Here is a 27,188-nt window from a genome sequence, read left to right as displayed (position 1 = left end):
CTGCAGGTGGCTTAAAGGGACACTAAACCCCAAAATTTTCTTTTGTGATTTAGGTAGAGAATACAATTTTAAATAACATTCCAATTTACTTTTATTATCTAATTTGCTTCATTCATAAGATATCCTTTATTGAAGAAATAGCAATGCACATGGGTGAGCCAGTCACACGAGGCATCTATGTGCAGCTACCAATCAGCAGCTACTGGGCATACCTAGATATGCTTTTCAGCAAATGATATGAAAATAATGAGGCAAATAAGATAATAGAAGTAAATTAGAAAGTTGTTTAAAATGGCACGCTCTTTCTAAATCATGAAAGAAAAAAATGTGGGTTTCATATCCCTTTAAGCAGTATTGTTTCACAGTGCAGCATGTTTGCTTTAGAAGCAAGACTACTAGCACAGCTTGCATGCAAAGCTGAGGTTTTGTGAGCTTGTGGGAGAAGGGACATGCATGTGACACATCTATAACACTATCTATTTGTAATTTACAAGTCCACATTGTATATACACCGAATGTGCAGGATAGTCATATTTAGTACAATGTGTTACAATAGTGTCAGCAGTATTTGACAGTATATACATTCTGACACCTAATTTCCACTGAATGCAGTAATGTGTTTTAAGACAATGCACTATTAGGACTCAAAAGTTATTAATGTGCAATTCTGCATTACATCAGATAAGACTACTACTCTAGCCGTAATGCTAACTACCTAAACAATTAGAGGAAACCAATAAATTCTTTCCAATAAAAATATAATTCCTGCAATAAAGCCATGTACTTTGATGAGTGTTAGGGAAAAAGCAGCATGGGGAAGATGGGGAGAAGCACTTTAGTAATTCTCAGTGAAGCCACTGCTCATAGGAAGATGCCATGATTGGAACTCAAGTTCTCAGCTGGCTTCCTGTCACCTAATTTTTGCAGCAAAAATCATTTTCAGAGCATGCAACTAACTGCAAGAAACTGACTGCAGCTAGTGCACGACTCTCCGATTAACCACTTAAAAGGGAAAGCTCATCCTATGCCTTCCTGTAGAGACCACAACCCTGTGTAGGGCTGTGACTGGAAGTAATGGACGCGGCACAAATAGGTTTAAAAAAAATAAATAAAAGGTAAAGTTAATGTAAAATGATGAATAATACATATTACATAGTGTTTTTATTACAAAAATGAAACTGACTGTTTTATGGCCCTTTAAAAAAAGATTGCTACTATTTGCCAAAAACATTTGGGGCCAGAGTAGAGCGTTATCTTAATGTGCGCACGTTAAAAAACCATCCATTAGAAGTGGCTGGTTAATGTGACCGCAAGCTCGCGGTTTCACTTAGCGCAATTAACCAGAGGTCAGACCACTGGTTGCAAATAAAATAAAATCCCCAAAATACAGAGTGCAGTACATTTGCATTTACAATAAAGATCAGCATTTATATTAAAAAAACAAACAAAAACTGCACAAAGCAGTTATAAGGGGTTAAAGTGAGGGGATGTGCCTTTACATTGCGGTCTATGGGTGACTGTTTTCACTATAAATATATATGTATATGCTTATATACATATATATTTATGTGTTAATATGTGTATACACATATAAACACATAAATATATATGTATATATTCACATACATATATATTTATTTATTTCTGCCCAACGCTGCACGATTTGCCCCCTGCGCTGTGCTAGGTTTTTTGCCGTGTCTGTCGGCATTAAAACGAGGCTCCCATTGGAGCCGATGGAAGCACGATCTCGTGAGCGCTGGTATTACTGAGTGGAGCACAAATATCACACTAACACCATTTTTATAATGCTTTCACAACATTAACAATACTAAAAGTTCCTGTTTGATTTTCAAGCAAAGGCTATAACACAGACGCACCATTAGCATGCATATTTTTTACAAGTATTGTCAGGGCCGGCTCAAGACATTGTGCTGCCTGGGTCAGAGAATGAAGTGACGCCCCCCCCCCCCCCCACACTCACACATACATTATGTGTATATATATATATATATATATATATATATATATATATATTCCCATGGTTGAGCCGGCCCAGAGTATTGTTACCAGACATGAGCACTGTTGATTGCACATGCACCAGGCTACACTATAATCAGCCTCCCGAAAGCAAATGCTCATTCATCTGCTCCCAATTAGATATGCTAATTTAGATATATACAGTATATATTTAGCAACATATGAATTTAAATTTCAAATACCATTCTTAGGGAACATATTTAAGGGACATTCTAGTCAACATTGAAATTAGTGCATTTTAATTTTGAATAGGAGCAATTTTACATTTTAAGCTAAAGTTATTACTGTTTCAGGGGCATATGTACATATGCTGTGGGTGCCTAATTTGTCTGTATTCAAATACTGCACCTGCTCAGAGATTCAGTGGTGTTTTTTATAGTCCAAGTAGAGTCATGGTTGACACAATAAATGTTAAAGCTGACTGAACAGACGCTGTTTTGGATTATGTGAACACCGAGCACATGCAGCAATGTGTATGTGCCCCTGTAATACATTTTACCCAGAAGCATTTTTGCTAATAATTAGGACAGATTTTCAGCAAAATGCTTGAGCCTTTATGTTTTTTTTTCTTCCCCGTAGTAGATGTGTTAGATCTCCAACATGCATTTATACTGCCTCAGCATGGCATGAAAGTTTTGGAAAAAGAATAATTCAGCCTGTGATATGCCTATTTGGCATTTCTGCATAATGAAAATTCTTTTGCAGTTTTATACAAATTCCCCTCTTATATTCCAAAGGGTAATGATTTAGTACGCTTTATATGAAATGTATGCAAATACTAAACATTACCTCACTCCTGTAGATCTCATATAAACATTTCCCAGATCCCAATAGGCCAGTGTCTCCATGGATCTCATTCTGAGCTAGCAGCTCTGTCAGGACTTAAGTAACATAACAGCTGCAGTTAGCACTTGACACATAGATGTGTGAGACTTATATGCAAACTGAAAGTGGACAAGAATGTTAACTCTACATCAGTGTAGAGCATTAAGTAGAGTGGGTGTAACTTGTGTGCTTGCAATAGCTCAGGTAATATTAATGTTGGATCCTGCAATAGGGCAGTCACTCAATAACTGGACCATTGAAGGTGCTTGGTGTAATACACATGGTTATAACTCAGTGCTCTGTAATATATAAGGTCGTAAAGGAGGGTGGTATCCACCAAGCACAATCACAGGGTCTAGGGTCTGCTTAGCATCATTTTTCTGGTGTACAGCCAGTAACATGGAGAGGCTGCGGGAAAACTGGATGTGAGGGTTTTGGAACATTTGTGGCATGTCAATCTTTGGGGTGCTAAATGTGACTAACAAATATCTAAATATGAAATGTTCTTTACACAATTATGGCTAGATTGCAAGTGGAGTTCAAAAATATTAGCTCTTTTGTTCGCTATCATTGGTTTAAGTAAATCAATAGCGTTTTCTTTCTTAAGGTGGTGAGAGTCCACGAGCCATTACTCCTGGGATTCAACTCCTGGCCACTAGGAGGAGGCAAAGATTTCCAAAACTCCAAGAGCACTTAATAACTTCCACCTCTCTGGTATGCTAGTCTTATCTTTGCCTCCCAGGAGGAAGGTGAAGAATTGGGGTGCTCCAGCTTTCCTTCCATAAGGCAGGGAGATTCCACAACTTAATTCCTTACTGTTGGGAAATACAACACCTGGCCACCAGGAGGAGGCAAAGACAAAGGCTTAAATATTCCTCCCACTTCCCCTATCCCCCAGTCATTCTTTGTCTTTCGTCACTATAGGAGGTGGCAGAGAAGTGTCAGAAGATTTGGATAGTCCTGTAATGGGTATGTTCCCTTCAAAGAAAGGACTGGCGTTTTAAATAGTAATGTCAACCTCTCAGTAAGAATATTGATGAAAGTTAGAGTCTGGAGATGTAGGGAAAGTCTTTCTGTGAACCCATCCAGACTGCCGACTAACAGCTCTCGGGCAATCAGTGTTGACGAGTTTTACTGCTTGCTGTTACACACGCAAGTCCATGTCAGAGGCGTCGCTGCAAGACTGTCACACTTGAGAGGCTGTGCCTGTTCCACAGCATGGATCCTGGAGGTAAGATTTTTTTATATATACATTGCTATACAGAGTCACAGTGTGGCTCCTTTTATGCTTCCGTAGGATCAAAGGTTAATATCTCCTTCAGGGAGATTATTTTAACAGCAAGGGGTTATTTATAACTGCTTTTATGTGAAAGTTTTTTGGCTCATAGACTGTGTGCTTTTGGCTTGGAACAAACAGGATTCACTTTTATTTTGGTGTGTTGTGCAGCTCATAATATATATAATATATAATAATATATATTTTTCATAGCAGGGGAAGTCCTGTCCTACGCACTACCTGACCAGGTGCCGTCTTTTCGTTTTTTCCTACGATCTTGCTGCGAACATCGCTCCTAGGAGAGCGTTTTCTCTGTTAGCTGTCTGGGTCTAGGAGGTGGTGAGTGTCCGAGCCATTGGGAATATAAAGGTGTTTTTTAATAAAGTGTTTACTTTTTGTCTGTCCTTCTGTTAATATATCCTAGGTATGGAGGATATTACATTAGAAGGTTCCGTTCCTTCTGTACTGATTAATAATTCCTGTTTATATTGTGAGGAGGCCATGGTTTGCCTGCCTGCTCAATTTTGTTCTATTTGCCTAAGCACTGTTCTAAAGTCTAAGAAGGGAGACAAGCCTGCTAATACTCATAGCGCTATTAGCCCCTCTGAGCCTTCTACCTCTCAGGAATCTGGATCCAGAGAGATTACTACCCTTTCTACCCTACCCGCTCCACATGCAGTTCCCTGCAGCACAACTAATCCTCCATCTAGATGGGTTTTTTTTCCTGCAGACTTAAGGCGCAGTTACAATCAGCGGTGTCTGCGGCACTGAGTGCCTTACCTCGCTCTAACAAACGTAAGAGAAAGGTTAAACATAGTTCTCCTGACTTAGAGTCTTTTAAATATTTGTTGGATTTAGCAATTATGTCCCAGCTATCCAAGGATGAGTTAACCTCTGTAGCTTCAGAGGGTGAACTTTCTGAGTCGGAGACTGCGGAGGAACCCTCCTTATTTATTTAAAATTGAGCATCTGTGGTTATTAAAGGAGATTCTGTCTACGCTAGAGATTCCAGAGGCTAATCTCCCTGACGAACCTAAGATCCCTAAATTAGACAGGGTTTATGAAGACACGAAGGTCCCTCTGACTTTTCCTGTGCCAGTTAAGATGGCGAACATTATTAGTAACGAATGGGAAAGAATAGGAACTTCTTTTTTCCCCTCGTCTACTTTTAAAAAATTATTCCCGGTCCCTGACTCTCAATTAGACTTTTGGGGCTCCATCTATAAGGTGGATGGTGCTATTTCTACGCTGGCTAAGTGTACTACTATACCCCTGAGGATAGTTCCTCTTTCAGATAGCCTATGGATAAGAAAATAGAAACCTTTCTGAGGAAGATGTTTCAACATACAGGGTTTTGATTTCAACCGGCGGCAGCTGTAGCCACGGTTGCTGGAGCAGCTACCTACTGGTGCAACACTGTCGGAGCTCATTGAGGTGGAGACTCCCCTTGAGGATATTCAGGAGAGAATGAAGGCTCTGAGAATTGCTAACTCCTTCATCTGTGATGCAAATATGCAGATTATTGGAATAAATGCAAAGGCTTCTGGCTTTGCGGTCCTAGCCCGCCGGGCTCTCTGATTAAAGTCTTGGTCTGCGAATATGACTTCTAAATCCAGACTCCTTTCTAAGGGGAAGATTTTAATTCGGTCCAGGGCTGGACTCCATTATTTCTACGGTTACTGGAGGGAAGGGTGCCTTCTTACCGCAGGACAAGAAAAATAGGCCTAAGGGACGGCAATTGTCTAATTTTCGTTCCGACAAATCACAACGACAGCAATGTTCATCCAAGTTCGAGCAGCCCAAGGGTACTTGGAAGCTGGCTCAGTCCTGGAATAAGTCCAAACAGACTAAGAAGCCCACCGATAACAATTCGGCATGAAGGGGTGGCCACCAATCCGGGATCAGATCGAGTAGGGGGCAGACTGTCTCTTTTTTCAGACGCTTGGTTCCAGGATGTACAGGATCCTTGGGTCCTGGAGATTGTATCTCAAGGATACAGGATAGGATTCAAGTCTTATCCGCCCAGAGGCAGATTCCTACTCTCCAGTCTGTCTGCAAGACCAGAAAAGAGGGCTTACTTCTTAGGTTGCGTATGGGATCTCTCCTCTCTAGGAGTAATTGACCTGGTACCTACAGGTACCTAAAGAGGTTTGGGATTTTATTCACACCTTTTCGTGGTTCCAAAGAAGGAGGGAACTTTTTGTCCAATTCTGGACCTAAAGTGCCTAAACAAGTTTCGGAGTGTTCCCTCTTTCAAGTTGGAGACAATTCGGTCAATCGTTGCTCTGGTTCAGAAAGGACAGTTTATGACCACAACGTCCCGATACACACGGAGGTTTGCTTTTCTGGACCAGCACTTCTAGTTCATAGCTCTTCCGTTTGGCCTAGCTACTGCTCCAAGGATATTTTCAAAGGTTCTGGTAGCTCATCTAGCCTTTGCCAGAACACAAGGTATTGCAGTAACGCCTTACCTGGACGATATCTTGGTACAGGCACCATCTTTTCGTCTAGCGGAAGAACATTCGGAGTCCATTCTCAATCTTCTTTGATCACAGGGATGGAAGATAAACTTGGAAAAGTGTTTTCTTACTCCAAGTACAAGGGTGAATTTCCTGGGAACAATAATATAATTAATATCCATGAGAATATTCCTCACAGATCAGAGACGTTGCAAGCTAACTTCTGCATGTCTTGCCCTCCAGGCTTCCTCGAGAACCTCAGTGGCTCAGTGTATGGAGGTGATCGGACTCATGGTGTCCTGTATGGACTTCATTTCTTTTGCCAGTATCCATCTTAGACCTTTACAACTATGCATGCTGAGACAATGGAATGGCGACCATTCAGATCTGTCTCAACAGATCGTGCTGGACATCCTGTCGAGAGACTCGCTCTCCTGGTGGCTCTGTCCAGATCATCTGTCCCAAGGCACGTGCTTCTTGAGACTGTCCTGGGAGATTTTGACTACGGATGCAAGCCTTTCCGGCTGGGGAACCGTTTGGGGTGCCAAGAAGGCACAAGGTGTGTGGACTCAGGAGGAGTCCTCCCTACCGATCAATATTTTGTAACTCCGGGCAATCTTCAATGCTTGAATATTACAATCAGACAATATAACCTTGGTTGCCTACATCAACTAACGAGGAGTTCCTTGGCAATGAGAGAAGTATCTCAGATACTAGCTAGAGGGCGGAGACTCACAGATGTACGTTGTTAGTGATCCACATTCCGGGTGTGGACAACTGGGAAGCGGACTTCCTCAGCAGGCAATCCTTTCACCCAGGGGAATGGTCTCTCCACCCAAGGTGTTTGCAGAGATATGCAGCGAGTGGGGGACGCCAGAGATAGATCTCATGGCATCCCGCCTCAATACCAAGCTACCCAGGTACGGGTCGAGGTCAAGGGATCCTCAGGTGGAACTGATAGATGCCCTATCAATACCATGGAGGTTCAGACTAATATATCTTTTTCCTCCATTACCGCTTCTCAAACGTGTGATGGCTCGCATCAAGCAGGAGCGAGCATCAGTGATTCTGATTGCTCCTTGGTGGCCGCAAAGGACAGGGTTTGCGGATCTGGTGGGGATGTCCTCACCTCCTCAATGGAGGTTACCTTGTTGCAGAGAGCTGCTAATACAGGGCCCCTTCGTTCATCAAAATCTAGATTCTCTGAGGCTGACTGCATGGAGATTGAGATAGGGTTTTCTGAGAGTGTTATCAACACTCTGGTTCAAGCTCGTAAGCCAGTTACTTGTCATATCTACCATAAAGTGTGGAGGACTTACTTGTACTGGTGTGAAGAGCGTGGCTTTTCCTGGCATAAGGTTAAGGTTAGCAGAATTTTAGCTTTTCTTCAGGATGGACTGGAGAAGGGTTTATCTGCTAGTTCCCTGAAGGGACAGATATCGGCCCTGTCCATGTTACTGCACAAAATATTGTCCGAACTTCCGGATGTGCAGTCCTTTGTTAAGGCTCTGGCTAGGATCAGACCTGTGTTTAGATCTAAGGCTCCACCTTGGAGCCTCAATCTTGTTCTTAGTGTTTTGCAACAGGCTCCGTTTGAGCCTATGCATACTGTTGATATTAAATTGTTATCTTGGAAGGTTCTTTTTTTGTTGGCTATTGCCTCTGTGCACAGAGTTTCTAAGATTTCTGCTTTGCAATGTGACCCCCCTTATCTGGTTTTCATGCTGATAAGGCAGTTTTACTCACTAAACTAGGGTTCCTCCCTAAGGTGGTGTCGAATCGTAACATTAATCAAGAAATTGTTGTTCCTTCCTTGTGTCCTAATCCTTCTTCAGTGAAGGAACGTTTGCTTCACAATCTAGATGTGGTTCATGCCTTGAAGTTCTATCTTCAGGCTACTAAGGAATTTAGACAATCTTCCTCTTTGTTTGTCATCTATACGGGGAAGTGTAAGGGGCAGAAGGCTACTACGACTTCCCTATCCTTCTGGTTGAGGAGTGTCATCTGCTTAGCTTATGAGACAGCGGGATGACAGCCTCCTGAGAGGATAATGGCTCAATGGATCAGATTTTGGCGGCTACCTGTTCCTCCTTACACACTTTTTCTAAATTTTATAAGTTTTATGTGTTTGCTTCAGCTGAAGCAGCTTTCGGGAGAAAAGTTTTGCAGAATGTGGTGCCCTCCGACTAGGGTCCGCCTCTTTTTTCTGTTCCCTCCCGTTATTCATTCAGTGTCCTCTGGAGCTTGGGTATAGTTTTCCCAACAGTAAGGATTGAAGTTGTGGACTCTCCCTGCCTTATGGAAGGAAAACATAATTTATGCTTACCAGATAAATTCCTTTCCTTCCTGGCAGGCAGGTCCATTTTTTATATTATTTCTTCTGGCACCTTTATACCCTGATGTTTCTCCTACTTTTCCTTGTTCCCTCGGCAGAATTACTGGTGGATAGGAGAAGTGGGAGGGATATTTAAGCCTTTGGCTGGGATGTCTTTGCCTCCTCCTGGTGGCCAGGTGTTGTATTTCCCAACAGTAAGGAATGAAGTTGTGGACTCTCCCTGTCAGGAAGGAAAGGAATTTATCTGGTAAGCATAAATTATGTTTCTTCGTTGAGAGGGGTCCTCAGACCAATTTGAAGCTAGTTTTCCCCTCAGAGAGCTGGTACTGAAAGAAAGAGGGAAGATTGGAGTATAGTGACAAAATTACTCCCAGTGAAGGAGCTAGTCACAAGCCTGCAACAGATGTTGCTGGGATCTATCCCTAAGCCTTCTCCTGTTGGGTTGTCGATATACTTCACACATAGTTCCTCTGCTGTGACGTACACAGCACTGGAAGGGTCCTTTACCTGAAACTGTGACTTCTTGCAGTGGGTAAGCGCAGTAGAGTGGATGCAGTTCAGGTAAATAAAGATCACATTTTGCACTCACATAGCCTACAGGCTATTAGCAGATACAGTTATACACATTACATTATAGGCAGGGGACAATTATGAGACCGATTACACAACATTCCTATACTAGACAATATAGAGGCATCTTTAATTGTTTTGGGAGATAACTATATTCTGGGGAACCTCTTCATATTGAAAGCTAGCATTTATTTTTCATTTCTTTACAATAATATTTTTGTAATTTTACTATTATTCCTTTATTTACTTAGCACTATAGCTACAGAGGCAAGCTCCTTCCTTTTGACCACTCGCATAGTGCACCTCGGCTCCAATTGTGCATTTCTTTTTACCCTGCTCGCTACTGAGTCTCGCTGCCAGCTCAACAGAGCCCGATTCATACTTCTACTTTTGAGCTTTTCACAGAGCATGTCTGGCAGCACAATGTTTAATTTATTTTCAGATCGTATTATACCCCGCCATTTGTTTCCTGCATGCCACTGCTGAAGATTTACTTCACTGCGGTAAGCGGTTGTCACTGGGCTTCTGCAGTTTTATTTTTGCTACATTAGGTATTGAGGGGTAAGATTACCTTTATTCAAAGAGCAGGGGGTGTTGTTAATTCAGCTACCTACAGTCATGCGAAAAAGAAAGTACACCCTCTTTAAATTATATGGTTTTACATATCAGAACATAATACAATCAACTGGTCCTTAGCAGATCTTAAAAGTAGTTAAATACAACCTCAGATGAACAACAACACATGACATATTACACAGTGTCATGATTTATTTAAAAAACATAAAGCTAAAATGTAGAAGCCATGTGGGAAAAACTAAGTACGCCCTTACTGCTTCCATAGGAATTAAGAGGCTAAATAGCAGTCAGGGGCTGCTAATCAAATGCCCTTGATTAATTGATCATCAGCAAGTGTGACCACCTCTATAAAAGCCAAAATTTTAGCAGTTTGCTGGTCTGGATCATTCAGGTGTGTGTTAACACAATGCCAAGGAGGGAAGACATCAGCAATGATCTTATAGAAGCAATTGTTGCTGCCTATCAATCTGGGAAGGGTTATAAGGCCATTTTCAAACAATTTAAAGTCCATCATTCTACAGTGAGAAATATTCACAAGTGGAAAACATTCAAGGCAGTTGTCAATCTTCCCAGGAGTGGAGGTCCCAGCAAATTCACCCCAAGGTCGGACCGTGCAATGCTCAGAGAAATTGCAAAACAATCCAAGAGTTACATCCCAGACTCTGCATACTGAAACTTTCCCCAATTCTATAAGTTTAGATCCTTTCAAGGGGAGATCCACAGATTTTTAATTTTCATTTTGTTTTTGCAAGCTTGTGCCTGTTTCACCACCAGCTCAGCTTTGCAATTCTTTTATGGATCACCTAATGCATTCTAACCAGTCTAATGCTGTACTAAAGGAGTCTGTCCTCCCTCTGTTTGCTATGTACAGGGATTTTCTTCAGATTTTTTTTATAGATTGTGTGCTTTCAATTTTTAAAAATTTTTTTGTCGGCTATGCCTCTCCAGATAAGCAAAAAAGATCTACTATAGATTTACTTTCACATTATAAATTACTTGAAGTTAGACCAGCTAAAGAGCCTCTTAAGGATTCAGATTCTGACACCTCAGATCTGTCTTCTATAGGTGACTATATTTCCGATGATGAGGATTCAGTCACTGAGCAGAACTCATATTCTTCCTCTTTTATGTTCAAACTTGAACACCTTTGTACTTTACTAAAGTAGGTTTTATTAACTTTAGGGGTTCAGAACCCTAAACTATCTGAGGAAAAGTCCATTGAACAATTTGATCTAATTTTTACACCTGCTGCTAAAGCCCATGAGGTTTTTCCAGTTTCTAAAGCACTTACAGAAATTATTACCAAAGAGTGGTCAAGGCCTAATATTCCTTACAACCCAGCCTCAAAATTTAAAAGGATGTTTCCGTTATCGTCTGCTAGTTTAGAGTATGGGAAATAAAGGTGGCCGGTGCCATTTCCACCTTGGTAAAGTGCACAACTATTCCCCTAGAAGATAGTATTTCATTTAAGGACTCTATGGAATAAAAATTAGAGGCTTTTTACAGAAAGGCTTTTTCAACAAGCAGGCTTCTTATTCACACCAGCTGTCAGCATTGCTTCTACTCTTTGGTGTGACAGTCTATCTGATTAGACTTCAAATGACTCTACAGAATATGATTTTCAACATTGTTTGAATCTTATTAGGTCAGCTAATGCTTTAATTTGTGATGCTATTTTGACATAATCAGGATTATCTACAAAAATATGGTGTTAAGAGTTTTGACCAGAAGAGCTTTGTTTCTGAAATCATGGTTTTAAAAATCAGACTTTTATCTCTTCCTTTTCAAGGAAAAATTTAGTTTGGGCCTGGTTTAGACGCAAACATTTCCACTGTGACAGGAGGTAAGGTACCTTTTCTCCCTCAGGTCAAGAAGTCTAAGGGGAAAAAATAATTTTTGTTTCTTTCGTCAATCTAGGAACCAAACATACTCCTCTTCACAGAAAAACAATTATTCCAGATCTTCCCAGACGTCTATTTGCCATTTAGAACAAGTTCAAACAATCAAATAAGCCCTCTTCTTCTACAAAGTCAGCATGAAGATGCGGCCCCCTATCCAGATCCTCTTCTGGTACGGGACATATTACTCCTTTTTCAGAGGGTCTGGGTGCAGTCTATTCAACATTTGAACATTGTTTCCCAAGGATACAGAATAGGCTTCAGGTCACGCCCTCTCTGAGGAAGGTTTCTTCTTTCTAGCATTACAAATAATCCATTAAAGGCACAAGCCTTTTTTCAGTGTGTTCAGGATCTAGAACTCATGGGAGTAATAGTCCCATTACCTATGTTGGAACACAGCCAGGGTTTTTATTCAAAGATATTTATAGTTCCAAAAAAAGAGGGAACATTTAGCCCTATTCTGAATTTGAAAACCTTAAACAAGTTTCTCAGGGTGCCTACTTTCAAAATCGAAATAATTTGGACTATTTTATTAGTAGTATTATTATTATACTTTATTTATAAAGCACCAACATATTCTGCAGCTCTGTCCATGGGTCAAATTAATTTTAAAATAAACAATGATACAAAACTTGGAAGAGACAAGACAATATTTGACAAACAAATACAGGTGTAATGGAGGGCCCTTTTCCTGTGGAAACTTACAGTCTAGATTGAGGACTCTGCTTCCTCTTTTTCAACAATCTCAATAGATGCAGGGCCGTCTTTAACACAGGGAAAAAGGGGCAGCTGCCCAGGGCCCAGTCTTTGTGTTGGAGCCCAACAATCCTAAAAAAAAATAATTTTTTTTTTTGGGTTCATGCTAGACTGCTGATGTCAGTCCTAACACACACAGTCAGTCCTTATACTGTCACAGTCAAAAGTTCTCTGCTTATATTTATTTGTGAGAAATGCCAAGCTAGTGCCATGTGCTGTTTTAGGTGTGCACTGTGCAGCACTGAATGTTAAGACCTAACTCGGCATCCAGCCAATCCCACTGCATCTGAAAAGGTCCTGCTGGGGTTACCACTGTTACCAGGTAACTGCTCTCGTGGTGGGGATTGTTCAGGGTAGGGCTGACTATAGGCGCATGCAGCAGAAAGCTGGAGCGGAAGGCACGTGAGGATTTGAACATCTGTGCAGCTGTAGACACTGCTGTCTTCAGTCTTGAGGCTGTGCGACTTGTCTCACACTGTATCTATGCAGTCTTGGACAGAAAGCATCCAGTCTGCTTGTCCCCTTAGCCCTGCTCTTTCTGCTGTGGCCCTCAGATCAACTAACTAAAGTTTGTTAGGGGAACAGTGCTTTGTAGAAAGGTGTCAGTGGGAAGAATAAGTGAGTGCACACACGCCCCTCCCCCATGCAGCATCGTCTAGTGCAGGGTGAGAGGGAAGTGACATGCTTCTGTGGCTGATGTATAGTGTCATGCTGATACTTCACACATTAAGGTAAGGATTATTTTTATAGTTTTTTTCTCTCTCTCTCAGATTTTACAGTTTTCCATAGTAGTAGTTCTGTTCCAGTCAGTAAACTTATATTTGTCTCCACCTCCATGCCTTCTCCTCAGTCTTTACCTTGCTTTGCTCCTGTTGGTTGCCCTAAATCTATTTAACCAGCCCTAAATCTATTTAGAGCGAAATTGCATGGGGTGGGAGGCACAAGTAAATGTTTGCCCATGGTCCAGTCAATATTAAAGACGGCCCTGAATAGATGTCCACCATATACTTGAAGGATGCCTACCTTCATATCTCTATTCACAGGGAGCATTATTAGTTTCTCAGATTTGCTTTAATAGACAAACACTTTACGTTTGTGGCTCTCTGGTCTGGCTACAGCTCCCAGAATTTTTACAAAGGTTTGCGGAAAACTCTTTTCTGTAATCAGAGCTCAAGGCATTTTGGTGGCTCCAGTTAGAATGTTAAATGTTAAAGTTAATGGAAGATATCTTGGTATAGGCTCTATCTTTATCTTTAGCAATATCTCACACCAAAAATCTATTGTTGTTCCTTTTCAAACACGGTTGAAAAATCACTGTTCCAAAGAGCTCTCTGATTCCGCAAACCAGGCTTTCTTTCCTTGGAGTCATTATAGACTCAATCTTAGTGAGACTTTCTTTGACAGATAAGAGGAGATCAAAGCTACTGGCAGCTTATTTAAAATTACAGTCAATTTCCAACCCTTGTATGGAAGTGTTAGGTCTGCTGATTTCAGCATCAGATATCATTACATTTGCTCCTTGCCATATGAGGTTGCTTTAACTTTCCATGCTAGGGTAATTGTGCAGGGATTACAATCAAGTTTTCCAAAGGATCCTCTAACAAGATTATCTCTATCATGGTGGACAGATCACCAATCCATTTTTCTAGGGGCTTTTGTTCATCCAATTTGGACAATTATCAAAACAGATGCAAGTCTCTCAGGTTGGGGTGTAGTATTGGGTTCCAGGAGAGTACAGGGAGTTTGGTCTCCTCGGGAGGTTACCAATAAACATATTATAAACTCAGTGCAATCTTCAGGTCTTCTCAGAGCTGGCCTCTCCTGAAAGAAGAGATTTAGCTGCACTTTCTATTTGACAACATCACAGCTGTGGCTTAAATCAATCATCAAGAAGGAACACGCAGTTCCCTAGTGATGAAGGAGGTCTCTGCCAGAGATAGATCAGGTGGCTTCTTGTTTGAACAGCAAGCTTCCCAGACACTTTGCAAGATTTAGGGATCCTCAGGCGGAGTTTGTAGATGCTCTGGTATTTCCCCAGTATTTTTGTCTTACATACATCTTTCTACCAACCGTTCTGCTTCCAAGAGTGATAGCTCGAATTAAGCAGGAGTTCTCATCAGTAATTCTGATTACTCCAGCTTGATCACACAGAACTTGGTTTGCAGACCTAGTACAGATATCCAGCTTTCCACTATGGTCTCTTCTTCTATGTCACGACCTTCTGTCCCAAGGTCCATTTTATCATCAGGATTTCTTATCTCTCAATTTGACGGCTTGGAGATTGAATGCTTAATTTTAAAGAGCAAGGTTTTTCTGATGCTGTTGTAAATACTTTGATCCAGGCCCGAAAACCTGTTATGAGGAAAATGTATCATAAAGTATGGAAAGTTTTTCTTTCCTGGTGTGAAAAACAAGATTTTAATTGGCATTTTTTCATGATTCCTAGGATTCTTCAATTTTTACACGAAGGTTTATATTAAGGTTTATTTGCTAGTTCTTTAAAGGGTCAATTGTCTGGCCTTTTCGGTTTTATACAACAAGAAAATTGCTAAGCTTCCTGACATTCAAAGTTTTGTTCAGGCTTTCCTCAGGTAAAAACTAATTTCTCTCTCTTGGAACCTTAATTTGGTTTTAAGGGTTTTGCACATGTCTCCATTTGAACCTATACATGCTTTGCACATTCAGCTGTCTTGGAAGGTTTTGTTTCTGCCAGAAGAGTTTCTGAATTGTCTGCTTTTTCTTGCGAGCCTCCTTATCTGGTTTTCCATCAAGATAAGGTGATGTTATGGACTAAATTTTATTTTATTTTTTTTACTAAAAGTGATAACATCAGCAGGGAAATTGTAGTTCCTTCTCTTTGTCCTAATCCAAAGAATTCAAATGAAAAGCTATTAGATGTAGTGAGAGCCTTAAAATTCTATTTGCAGGCTATGAAGGTTTTTAGACTATCTTCTAATTTGTTCATTCATTTGTCAGGTCCACACAAAGGCTAGAAGGCCACAGCTATTACTTTAGCTCCTTAGCTAAAACTCTTGATTCACAAGGCTTACTTGGAGACAGGAAAGTCTCTCCCATAAGGCATTACAGCCCATTCAACTAGATCAGTTTCTACTTCTTAGGCTTTCAAAAATAAGGCTTATTTTGAACAAATTTGCAAGGCAGCAACTTAATCATCCTTAGATACCTTTTAACTAAATTTTACCACTTTGATGTTTTTGCTTCTTCTAAAGAAGGTAGGAAAGTCCTCCAGGCAGCAGTGACTGGAACTTAGGTGCCTTTCTTAAAAAAAAAACAAAAAAAAAAACTATTCCCACCCAAATTACTTGTGGACTCCACAGCTTGGGTATTAGTTCCAAATGGGTTGTGGATTCTCACTTAATCTTAAAGAAAACAAAATGTATGCTTACCTGATAAATTAATTTATTTCATGGTGGTGAGAGTCAACAAGACCAGCCCATTTTTTTTTTTTTCAACAGCAGTTCTAGTTTGTACCTCATCTTCCCTTCTTTGCCCTTTCCTACCTTCCTACTTCTTTCTTGGCTATATGTAAGACTTGCATACCAGAGAGGTGAGAGGGATTACTCTTGGAGTTTTGGGAATCTTTGCCTCCTTCCAGTGGCTATGAGTTGAATCTGAGGAGTGTTGTATCGAAATATACACATACATATACTTTTTAAGACCTTCGCTGTCCAGCACCTTGTCATATAACATATCCCTTTAAATCAGTTTTTTTTATAATAAACCTTTAGTTTACATTTAAAGGACCAGTAAATAAAGTAGATTTGCATAATCAACATATGTGTGATAAAAAGAAAATGTAATAGCACTTATTCTGAACTTTAAATGAGTAGTAGATTTCTGACAAATTTCTAAATTATGTCTATTTCCACTCCCCCCTGTATCATGTGACAGCCATCAGCCAATCACAAATGCATATAAGTATATTCTATGAATTCTTGCACATGCTCAGTAGAAGCTGATGACTTAAAAAGTGTAAATATAAAAAGACTGTGCATATTTTGTTACTGGAAGTAAATTGGAAAGTTGTTTAAAAATGTATGCTCTATCTGAATCATGAAAGTTTCATTTTGACTTGAGTGTCCCTTTAAAGGGATATTTTGGTCAAATTTTAAAAGCACATAGATAAATTATATATTTGAATAGAAACATATTTGCATTATACATGTATTGGCAAAAATGTTTTTAATAAAAGTTATCACTGTTTTAGTGCTAACATTTTTCTGTGCACATGCATATGAAGCACAGATAGATACTCCAGCATTTTAAATACTGTAACTGCTCAGAGCACCATGTTAGCAATTAACAAATTGAGTTGTTACCAGATGATACAAGCAACTTAGGCTCTCTGAGTAAGTGCTGTGTTTTAAATGCTGGTGCACAGTGCATACTTTAATACACTTTTGAAACAACTCTAGCTTTTATCAGAAGCATTTTTGCTTATACACGTATATTACAAAAATGCTTTAATTCAAAACTGAAATGCATCCATGTGGATTCCAATTTTTGCTGGAATGTCCCTTTAATATGTATAAATATAAGTTAAATACTTTTTTATACATATATTTCATGTTTTATTAAACATATTTTCAAGCATTAACATTTTGCATCAGGTCTTCAAAAGCTCAAAAATTGTAAGTGCTATTTTGTATTGCACTTGAGTGCAACACTTAAAGGGACATTAAACCCAAAACATTTATTTCATGATTCAGATAGAGCATGCAATTTTAAGCAACTTTCTAATTTACTCCTATTATCAATTTTTCTTTGTTCTCTTGCTATCTTTATTTAAAAAGCAGGAATGTGATGCATAGGAGCCTGCCTATTTTTGGTTAAGAACCTGGGTTATGCTTGCTTATTGGTGGGTAAATGTAAGCCTCCAATAAGCAAGCGCTATCCATGGTGCTGAACCTAAAATGGGCTGGCTGATAAGATTTACATTCCTGATTTTAAAATAAAGATAGCAAGAGAATGAAGAAAAATTGATAATAGGAGTAAATTAGAAAGTTGATTAAAATGTCATGCTCTGTCTGAATCATGAAAAAAAAATTGGGTTCAATGTCCCTTTAACTCACCACTTGTAATATAAGTGCTAATACCTCTCCCTGCACTATCCATAAAAGTATAGGGCCTCATAAGGATTCTCTGGTTAATCATTTTTACTATCCACTTGCAATACCTAATTTTGCACTATTCTTAGCTCAAGTCAAATCGCAAAAATAACATACCTGTGCTATTGATTGTGCTTCACTTGTAATCTAGCCCTTACATTTTAACGACTTTGTTGACAATGATTGAATACATTTCTGTTTTTCAGAGCATCTAAGAGGTTAATAGCCATTTTTATAGCGTTATAATGTTGGACAAAAAAAATATTATTTTCTTTCAGAGATGTTTTTAAAAGTGTAATCTCCCCTGCATGTTGCTTTAAGAGGCCAATTACATTTTTGGTGAATGTAATTGTTCCTAGAAGTGAGCATAGATTTTAATATTCTTGAAGGATTTAGAAAGTATTCAGAAGCTGATGTTTTATAGTTTTATATTTAAAAAAATGAGTGGGTCAATCTTGGATCCCAAGTAGCTGGCTTCACAGCAGGTGGGACTGCATGTTTTGAGCAGCTACTATACTCTGCAAGGTGGTAGTCTAATGCCCAATATTCTAACTTCTCAGGTCCTTGCTTTTGTCTCTGATAGGTGAACGTCCCTTCCACTGTAACCAATGTGGAGCCTCATTTACTCAGAAAGGGAATCTTCTGCGTCACATAAAGCTTCACTCTGGGGAGAAACCCTTCAAGTGTCCCTTCTGCAGCTACGCCTGTCGTCGGAGAGACGCCTTAACCGGTCATCTCAGGACACATTCTGGTTAGTCACCATCAGGGAGATTATTTAATGTGGTTTAACATGTGTGTACACCTATCTATGTTATTCATCAAGCAATGGCACCAATCACAGACAAATGATTTATCTAAAAAAAATTCCCCCTAGATTTAAATGGTGGATTTTGTAGAAAAATAATTTGATAAACTTCATAAGAATTGTGATTGACCCCAACATCTCTGTCTCTATCTAATTTACATGTGATGAAGAATTCTGACAGCTTAAAGTGCATGGAGCTGTGAATATGTATCTGCTTTCTTGTATTCTCCATTTCTAGCTAATCATGTGGCACAGGTTGGATATCCTCCACATAAAGTGCTGGGGAGATGTTGAAGCAATGTGGGCAATTTTGGTGCTGCAAGAAATGACAAAATATAGGTGTGAGTGTAGAATGGATTCTATGTCCTGTGCTACTAGTGACGTGTGGGGCACTGAGAGGGGGAATAAAACACCCCAAATGCTTTACCCCCTCACCTTAATAACTATTTTTTTCCTATAGAGGATCAAATACAACTATGTTATTTCCATTATTTCAGTCCTAACCAGTTAAACAGGGTTTGTTCAAGAGATTGTATTAGTTTTTGTTTGCATTATTATTAATATGTTTTCTTCTTAAATGGAAAGAGTCCACAGCTGCATTCATTACTTTTGGGAAATAAGAACCTGGCCACCAGGAGGAGGCAAAGACACCCCAGCCAAAGGCTTAAACACTCCTCCCACTCCCCTCATCCCCCAGTCATTCTTTGCCTTTCGTCCCAGGAAGTTGGCAGAGACGTGTCAGAATTTTAAAATTTTTGTTTTTTGTCTCTTATGGAGGGTAGTACTCTTCGGCATGGGACAGGAGTTTTAAGTAGTCCTGTCAGTCTCTCAGTGAGGGCTTGGTTAGTTAGAGTCTGGAGATGCAGGGAGAGTCTTTCTGCGAAACCATCCCAACTCATATTAACAGCTCCTCAAGCAATCAGCGTTGTCGAACTTTGCTCCGCTCCCTCCTTTCTTCTCTCAAGTCCATGGCGGAGGCGATGCCACTATTTGTCACACTTGAAAGGCCGTGTTCCTGTTCCACGGCGTAGATTCCGGTAAGATCGTTTAATTTTACTTTATCGTCAATGTACTGTAATGTGAATGTTTTCCCGAGAGGTTACACACCTTTGCGGGTCTAACTTTATGACTTAAGGGTCTCAGTGAGTCTCTGTTAGTATCTTGGAATCGAGGGTTAATATCTCCTGAGGGGGTTATTGAACAGGGGGGTTTATAATCATGTTTGTTATGTAATTCAATCTGCTTATCTGTGATGTTTATGGGCTCGTGGTTGGAACTTTGAGGACTTTGGAAGTGACGCTGCCTTTTGGTTGGGCGCACTTTTTTGGACTATTCAGTTCACCTTGTGTTCGGGCGTGGTTCTGTTCCGTTCCCCATTTACGCATTCCTGACTGTGTGGCGAAGGAGATATTCTAGTCCGCAGGGGTCTGGTCATAGGATGTGGTGAGTGCCCCAGCCATTGTGGGTGTCAGGTGCCGTTTTTGTTTTCATACTTTAGTCCATATTGATATTTCCTCTATCCAGTTATGGGGAATTCTGATTCTGAGACTGTGCTCGTTTCAGATTCAGTTACGGAGGATTCTGATACCGAGCCTATTTTGATTTAGATTCAGATTCGGTGTCTGGTGATGAATCCGGATTGGCCTCGTTGACACATGTCAACCAGTTTTGTTCCATATGCCATTTCAGAGCACCTGGTTCCTCGGGCTCGGGGAATCAAGGGACTGCTGAGGCATCCGCCTCTGGAGGTCTTGTCCTCAGAGAGGCGAGTACCCTACCAATTCATACTTCTACACATTCTGGTAACCCAGTGTCTGTTTCCTCCATGCAGGGTGGCGTGTTCCCCCCCGGAGGTTGCAGCACGTTTTCGCTTCCACATATTGTTGGCGATTGTTCGTCTGCAGAGTCCAGACGTTTCTTTGAGAATGTGCTCGTGCCCTATTGTCCCGGTTCTTCCGCCTTGGGGAGGGCCTCTACAGTTCCCCGCGGGTGTAACTGTCCCTGAGTGTTGTGCCTTTCGTTACAGGATTGCGCGTCTTCGCGTATTGCTCAGACATATTTTTCAGTTATTGAATGGTCCTATCGTTACCAGATACGGGGATTTTCAGTCTGCTAATTCAAATGGTGCACCTCATTAGACATGTGGCGATGAAGTAATCTCCTGATTGTCATTTGTTTGAGATCTTTCCAAGTTTTTGAAAGATAGGGCTCTGTTTGGCTGGTCCTGTGGGTATGCCTGTGCCTTTTTGGGCGTTAACCTTTGGGTTGCCTTATATTTTATTTATATCCGATGAGATGTCTATTTGTTTTCATTTTCCTTCAGGAACCTTCTGGGATTGATACTCTTTATTACTTCTTCGGAAGTTGTTTTGGGCATGTTAGTCATATGTTAAAAATGTCTGTTTTCTGTTTTTCCCCTATGAGGGAGAATTTATGCAGCTTGCTGGTTAGGACCCTAGGTGCAGGCTGGTCCTGTCGGGTTCGTTCAGTCTTGCGGCTGTTCAGACACGTGGCGCTGTTCTGCTCGGCTGGTTTGGTAGAAGCACCGAGTTCTCACGTTATCATTGTTTTTCATGTTCAACTAAGCATTCGAGAGGACCTGTGGGTCCATGAGGCGGGAAGGATTGTTTCAGTCCTTATTGCCTTCAGTCATAGATGGCCAGGCAGGGGAGTTTTTCCGCTGCATCACTCTATTTCATCAGAACTTAGAGTTTTCCTCCCCCATGTGGGTTGGAGGGCTTAGCGTCTCTCACCGCAGTTGAGCGGTTTGGCCTTCATTTTTAGGCCTCTGGATTTGTCCTTTTGGGCTTGGTCCAACAGCTTTTACAGGATAGCTGTCTAGCATGTGGAAGGTTTGCAGTTTGAAACCAGTTGCAGCTCTTGACACCTTGCAGGTGTACGTGTAAGCTGTTTATAGTGTATGCTCTTACTCTTTGACATGTAATGTCTGTCTGAGTTACAAAAGACCTTTGGGCTTTTTTCCATTGTCTCACCGGGTGCTTTGGATCTCCTTTTAGGGATCTGTGTTTCCGGGTGATGGTTGTTCCCTGCGGGGACTATTTTTAGCTCTGGTTTTTCCGGAGCTGGGTAGGCTTTTGGCCTTTCTCTTCCTTGTGTCCTCTGCTTGTGCAGAGGTGATAGGGAGACTAGTCCTGCTAGTAGGATTTTTTTGGACCTCAAGGTATCCCTTGGTTGTCCTGAGGCTCTGAGAAGTATCTTCATCTGATTTCTAGCCTTGCTCCTTGGAGTGTTGGGCTTTAGCTATGGGTGGTTCCTTCCTTTGGTCGAGGCTTTCAAGTTCTTCTCGCTATCCAGATTCTCTGGATATGCATCCATATCCCTTGTGTCTGGCTTTTTGGCCAGCTGGGGTTTAGTTCTAGGGTAAGGTTTGCCTGAACTATTAGGTGCCCGGACCTGTTTTTCCCCCTGAGACTTCTGGTTGCTGAAGCTTCGTTTGGCCTTTCTCCTGGCCTAGTATTGGGTGGTTTTGGAGTCTTGGATCTCTGGGCTGGTCGGGGTGTTCAACGTTAGTGGGAACTTGGGCTATGTCCTTGGTCCATCTACCTAACCTGGTCAGGGTTGGCCAGGTTTTCTGAGTATTTTTTACTCTTTGCCACAGAATAGCCCATGCCATCTGGTGGTTAGCTGTGTGGCTTGTGCCTCAAGGGTTGTTGGTTCATACCCCGCTGCTGGCTCTGGATGTCCAATTTCTGGTGCGCCTTAGGGTTGCATTCCCCTGGTCAACTTGCCAGTGTTCTCGTGGATTCCCTGCTCTGCAGGCGAATGGGTTGGCTGTGCCTCTGCTTGGCAAGCTACTTGTAGGGGGGTCCTTTTCTAGGACATCTGTGTTAGGAATTTCTCTCCCATTACCCGTTGATTTTGGGCCTTGAGGACAGTTGTTGTCCTTCCGACATCATCCCTTTCCTTTAGGGGATATTCTCCTCCCCTCCTCCCTCTGGAGATAGAGTCCTTGCTGGGGGCTTCTCCTGGATGGGAGGCGGAATGGTGGGATTGGTTCCCCCTGGGGTCTTGCTGTCTCCAAGTCAGACTTGTTGCAACTTTATTTTGATAGATCCTTAGGTCTATGGCCTTGTTGTTTGTTTTCAGAGTCGGGTTGTACTTGTACTCTGTGGGGATAGCTGTGCTATCCTTACGCTCGTTCCTGTACCTGTTTCGGGATTCTTTTGTTCCCCTGTCTTGGATCCCTGAGGCTGGTTTGGTCCAGCTGGGTGTGGGTCTGCAGGTCAGGATGGCCGAGCGGTCTAAGGCGCTGCGTTCAAGTCGCAGTCTCCTCTGGATGTGTAAGCCTTGTTGAGTCTATCCTTTTAGCTCATTCTGCTAGGGTAGAGATTTTCCTTTCAACTTGCTCCATTGATTTCAGAAGAGGGTATACTCCCCTTCTCGGGGGGCTTCGATAGAGGTTTTGTGTTCCACTTTTTAGGGACCTGTGTGTAGGTCCAACGACTTAGGTTGCCTGGAGCGTGCCCTCTGTCTGGGGTTTGCTTTTGCGGTCTGTTTCTTGCTTGACTGCTTCTTTCTTCTCGCAAGTACCTTCTGTGTCGTCCTGTTATGGCCTCTGTGTTCTCAAACTTGGGATGTATTACACAACTCCTGGGTGTATTACACATTTTTCATGGGAAATGCTTTGGTATTCTATAGTCAGACACTGGGAGAACTTTGCCTCTTCAGTTGCATTCCGTGCTTGCAGGATGTTGGAGAGACGTCTTTTCTGTCTTATCCCGGATTTCACTTGGTATAGGCGTGGCCTCCTTTTTCCTGTTTGAGCCCCTTTGGGTCTCTGTGAGCTGGGCTCACTCTTGGAGGTGTTCTTTTTTGTATTAGGGGACCTTTCGGTTTTCTTGATTCTCCTTTGCCTTGTCCCCTTGGGGGTTTTGGCTGGTGTCTCCTTCATTTGTGGAGGATGAGCGGTGGGGGACAGTCTGTTGGGCGACGGTGTCTCCTGGAGGACTGTTGGCTCAGTCGAGTCCATTTGCGGTCTCTAGTTTGGCTTCTGGACTGACTGCGAGCCAGTGTCTTTCGGGCTTTTCCTCTTAAAGGTTTCTCAGTCTCGGAGGAAGCGGGTTTTTTTATTGGGTAGAGGTTCAGGCCTGGTGCCCTCAGTTTGGGCCGCCTATTGTACACTCCCGTCTTGGCATTCAGTGTCCTCTATAGCTTGGGTATTGTTTTCCCAAAAGTAATGAATAAAGCTGTGGGCGCTTTCCATTTAAGAAGAAAAACATAAATTATGCTTACCTGATAATTTCCTTTTCTTCTGATGGAAAGAGTCCACAGCTCCCCACCCGTAGTTTTATGTGGGGTGTCCTTGTTATTCTTCTGGCACCTTTCCCCCTGATATTCTTCTACTGTTCCTTGTTCCTCGGCAGAATGACTGGGGGGTGAGGGAGTGGGAGGAGTATTTAAGCCTTTGGCTGGGGTGTCTTTGCCTCCTCCTAGTGGCCAGGTTCTTATTTCCCAAAAGTAATGAATGCAGCTGAAAAAGAGAAATTATTAGGTAAGCATAATGTATGTTTTTTAATACTACAGAATAAATGGGGTGCTGGGTGTAGAGGAATTAATAAACATGGCTTTTGTTCAATAGGTTCCCTAGTAGGATTTTGTATTGCTACTCTAGAATCTCTTTACAATAAGAAAGTTTCTTCCTTTTTAACATGATTATAATTATTACAAATATACACCACAAATTATATTTTTTAAATTTCTTTATATGTATTCTTATTTAAAGGGACACTGAACCCAAATTTTTTCTTTCGTGATTCAGATAGAGCATGCAATTTTAAGCAACTTTCTAAGTTACTCCTATTATCATTTTTTCTTCATTCTCTTGCTATCTTTATTTGAAAAAGAAGGCATCTAAGCTTTTTTTTATGTTCAGACTCTGGACAGCACTTTTTTTTATTGGTGGATGAATTTATCCACCAATTAGCATTCACCAAAAATGGGCCGGCATCTGAACTTACATTCTTGCATTTCATATAAAGATACCAAGAGAATAAAGAAAATCTGACAATAGGAGTAAATTAGAAAGTTGCTTAAAATGTCATGCTCTGTCTAGATCACGAAAGAAAAATTTCAGGTTCAGTGTCCCTTTAAGCGTTATTAATAAAAATAGAAAGAAAAAATAAGGACAATTAAGTTTTGGCTTTAGAATTGGTCTTTGTCAAAAGTTATTAATGGGTTAAAAAGGAAATTAAATACCTCTGGTTTTGTTTTTTAATTGTGCTTCTCCCACGCTGCCTAAAGGGGACAAAAACTATATCCTGGAACCTGAAGTGCTGCAAATTAAATAGCTTATTTAGGGAATTCGCATCATTTTTTTTTAAAAAAACTAGATTTTAAATTTTGACCTCTAGGGAGAGTGAGAAAAAGCACAATTTTTACACAAAAAAAACAAGAGGTGTTATTAATACAACCTAATAGAGGCTAATTTGCAGGTCAAAATTTTATTTTGTGTTTGTCACCTCACAGCTGATGCTAATTTACAGCTAGATTATGAGTTTTGAAAGCTATAGGGATTTTAACGACCGCCACAAAAGCGGCGTTATTTCACCTCCCTATAGCGCTGATGTTACAAGTTTTAAAAAAGCAGGCTTGTGCTGGCGATATGGTTGCGTTGAGCTCCATACCGCACCAAAATCAAGCGCTGCTGTTACGTGCACGATTTCCCCATAGACATCAATGGGGAGAGCCGGCAAAAAAATGTCTAACACCTGCGATTGCGGAATGAAAAGCTCCGTAACGCAGCCCCATTGATGTCTATGGAGAAAATAAAACTAATGTTTAAACCTAACACCCTAACAAAAACCCCAAGTCTAAACACCCCTAATCTGCCACTCCCAACATCGCCGCCACCTACATGCAGTTATTAACCCCTAATCTGAAGCCCCTACATAATTTTATTAACCCCTAATCTGCCGCCCCCAACATCGCCGCCCCCTACATAATGTTATTAACCCCTAATCTGTCGTCCCCAACATCGCCGCCGCCTACATAAAACTATTAACCCGAGGCTATTAGATTAGGTGTAATTCTTTTTTATTTTTGATAATTTGTTTCTTATTTTTCGTAATTTAGTGGGGTTTTTTTTTGTAATTTAGTTGTTTTTTTTTTGTAATTAGATACTTTTTGTAATCTTAGAGTAGAGTAGTGTTAGGATTTTTTTTAATGTGTAGTTTAGTTTAATTGAATTGGTAGTTAGTTTAATTTTCGTTTAATAATTATAATAGTTTAATTAATAGTTTAAAATTAATTTATTTAATTTGACAGGTAAATTTTAATTTAATTTAAGATAGGGAAATTGTAATTTTAATATAAAGTTAGGGGGTCGTTAGGTTTAGGGGTTAATAGTTTATTTTAGTATATTTTGTTGTGGGGGCTTGCGGTTTAGGGGTTAATAGTTTATTTTAGTATATCTCGTTGTGGGGGGCTTGCGGTTTAGGGATTAATAGGTTTATTATAGCGACAGTGTGGGCGGACAGCATATTAGGGGTTAATAATATTTAAATAGTGTTTGCGATGTGGGGGGGCGGTGGTTTAGGGGTTAATAACTTTTATAGTGGCGACGATGTCGGGGAGCGGCGGAATAGGAGTTAATACATTTTAATAGTGGCGGCGATGTCCGGAGCGGCAGATTAGGGGTTAATAAATTCATTATAGTGCTTGCGATGCGGGAGGGCCTCGGTTTAGGGGTTAATAGGTAGTTTATGGGTGTTAGTGTACTTTGTAACACTTTAGTTATGAGTTTTATGTTACAGCTTTGTAGCGTAAAACTCATAACTACTGACTTTCAGATGGCGGTACGAATCTTGTCGTTATAGAGTGTACCGCTCAGTTTTTGGCCTCTCAGGCAAACTCGTAATGCCGGCGATATGGGAGTCCCATTGATAAAGGACTTTTTAAAAAGTGCGGTACTGACATTGCGTGACAGGCTAAAAGGTTTGCGGTACACCTATACCTACAAGACTCGTAATAACAGCGTTAGGGAAAATGAAGCGTTATGGGCCATAACGCTGCTTTTTCAATCATAATGCAAAACTCGTAATCTAGGTGTTATTTAGCTATCGACCAGGAAAATGGGGGTAATGCTGGAGATGGAATTAATTTCCTTTCAATGTAAAATAAATGTTTTGTTAAATATAGAACACTGGTTTTCAAACCTGTCCTCAGGCCTCCCCAACAGGCCAGATTTTCAGGATATCTTGGATGAGAGCAGGTAAATAACCATGTTTACTGGTCAGCTGATTATTTCACCTGTGCTCCAGGTCAGATATCCTCAAAATATGGCCTGTTAGGGAGGTCAGATGACAGTTGTGAAAACCAGTGGTATCGAGGTATTAATGTATTTGTGAGGGTGCTTTTCCCATTAGTTTCCCTTATAGGATTTTCTTTATTACTTCAGTATCTCTTAAAAATAGTAAAGTTTCTTTTGTTTTCAACATTGTGATAAATCATTATTTTAGAGTAGAGTTAAGCAAAAAGTGATTTATTTATTTATTTTGTTAGCA

The 27,188-nt window shown here is 40.8% G+C and overlaps 1 protein-coding gene across 13 annotated transcripts in view; it reads left to right on the top strand.

Moving 5' to 3' along the window:
* Window positions 1-27,188, top strand: part of IKZF2 (IKAROS family zinc finger 2) — a 294,492-nt gene that overhangs the window by 242,393 nt on the left and 24,911 nt on the right. For all 13 annotated transcript variants that reach the window (XM_053698802.1, XM_053698797.1, XM_053698800.1 and 10 more), the window contains one exon: window positions 18,445-18,612. In XM_053698802.1, the coding sequence (XP_053554777.1) occupies window positions 18,445-18,612 (168 nt within the window). The remainder of the gene's footprint in view (window positions 1-18,444; window positions 18,613-27,188) is intronic.

The sequence above is a fragment of the Bombina bombina genome, chromosome 1 (genome assembly GCF_027579735.1).
Source record: "Bombina bombina isolate aBomBom1 chromosome 1, aBomBom1.pri, whole genome shotgun sequence".
In the NCBI taxonomy this organism is placed as follows: domain Eukaryota; kingdom Metazoa; phylum Chordata; class Amphibia; order Anura; family Bombinatoridae; genus Bombina; species Bombina bombina.
The sequence above is the reverse complement of the archived record's forward strand: the minus strand, read 5'-3'. Positions and strand labels throughout refer to the sequence as shown.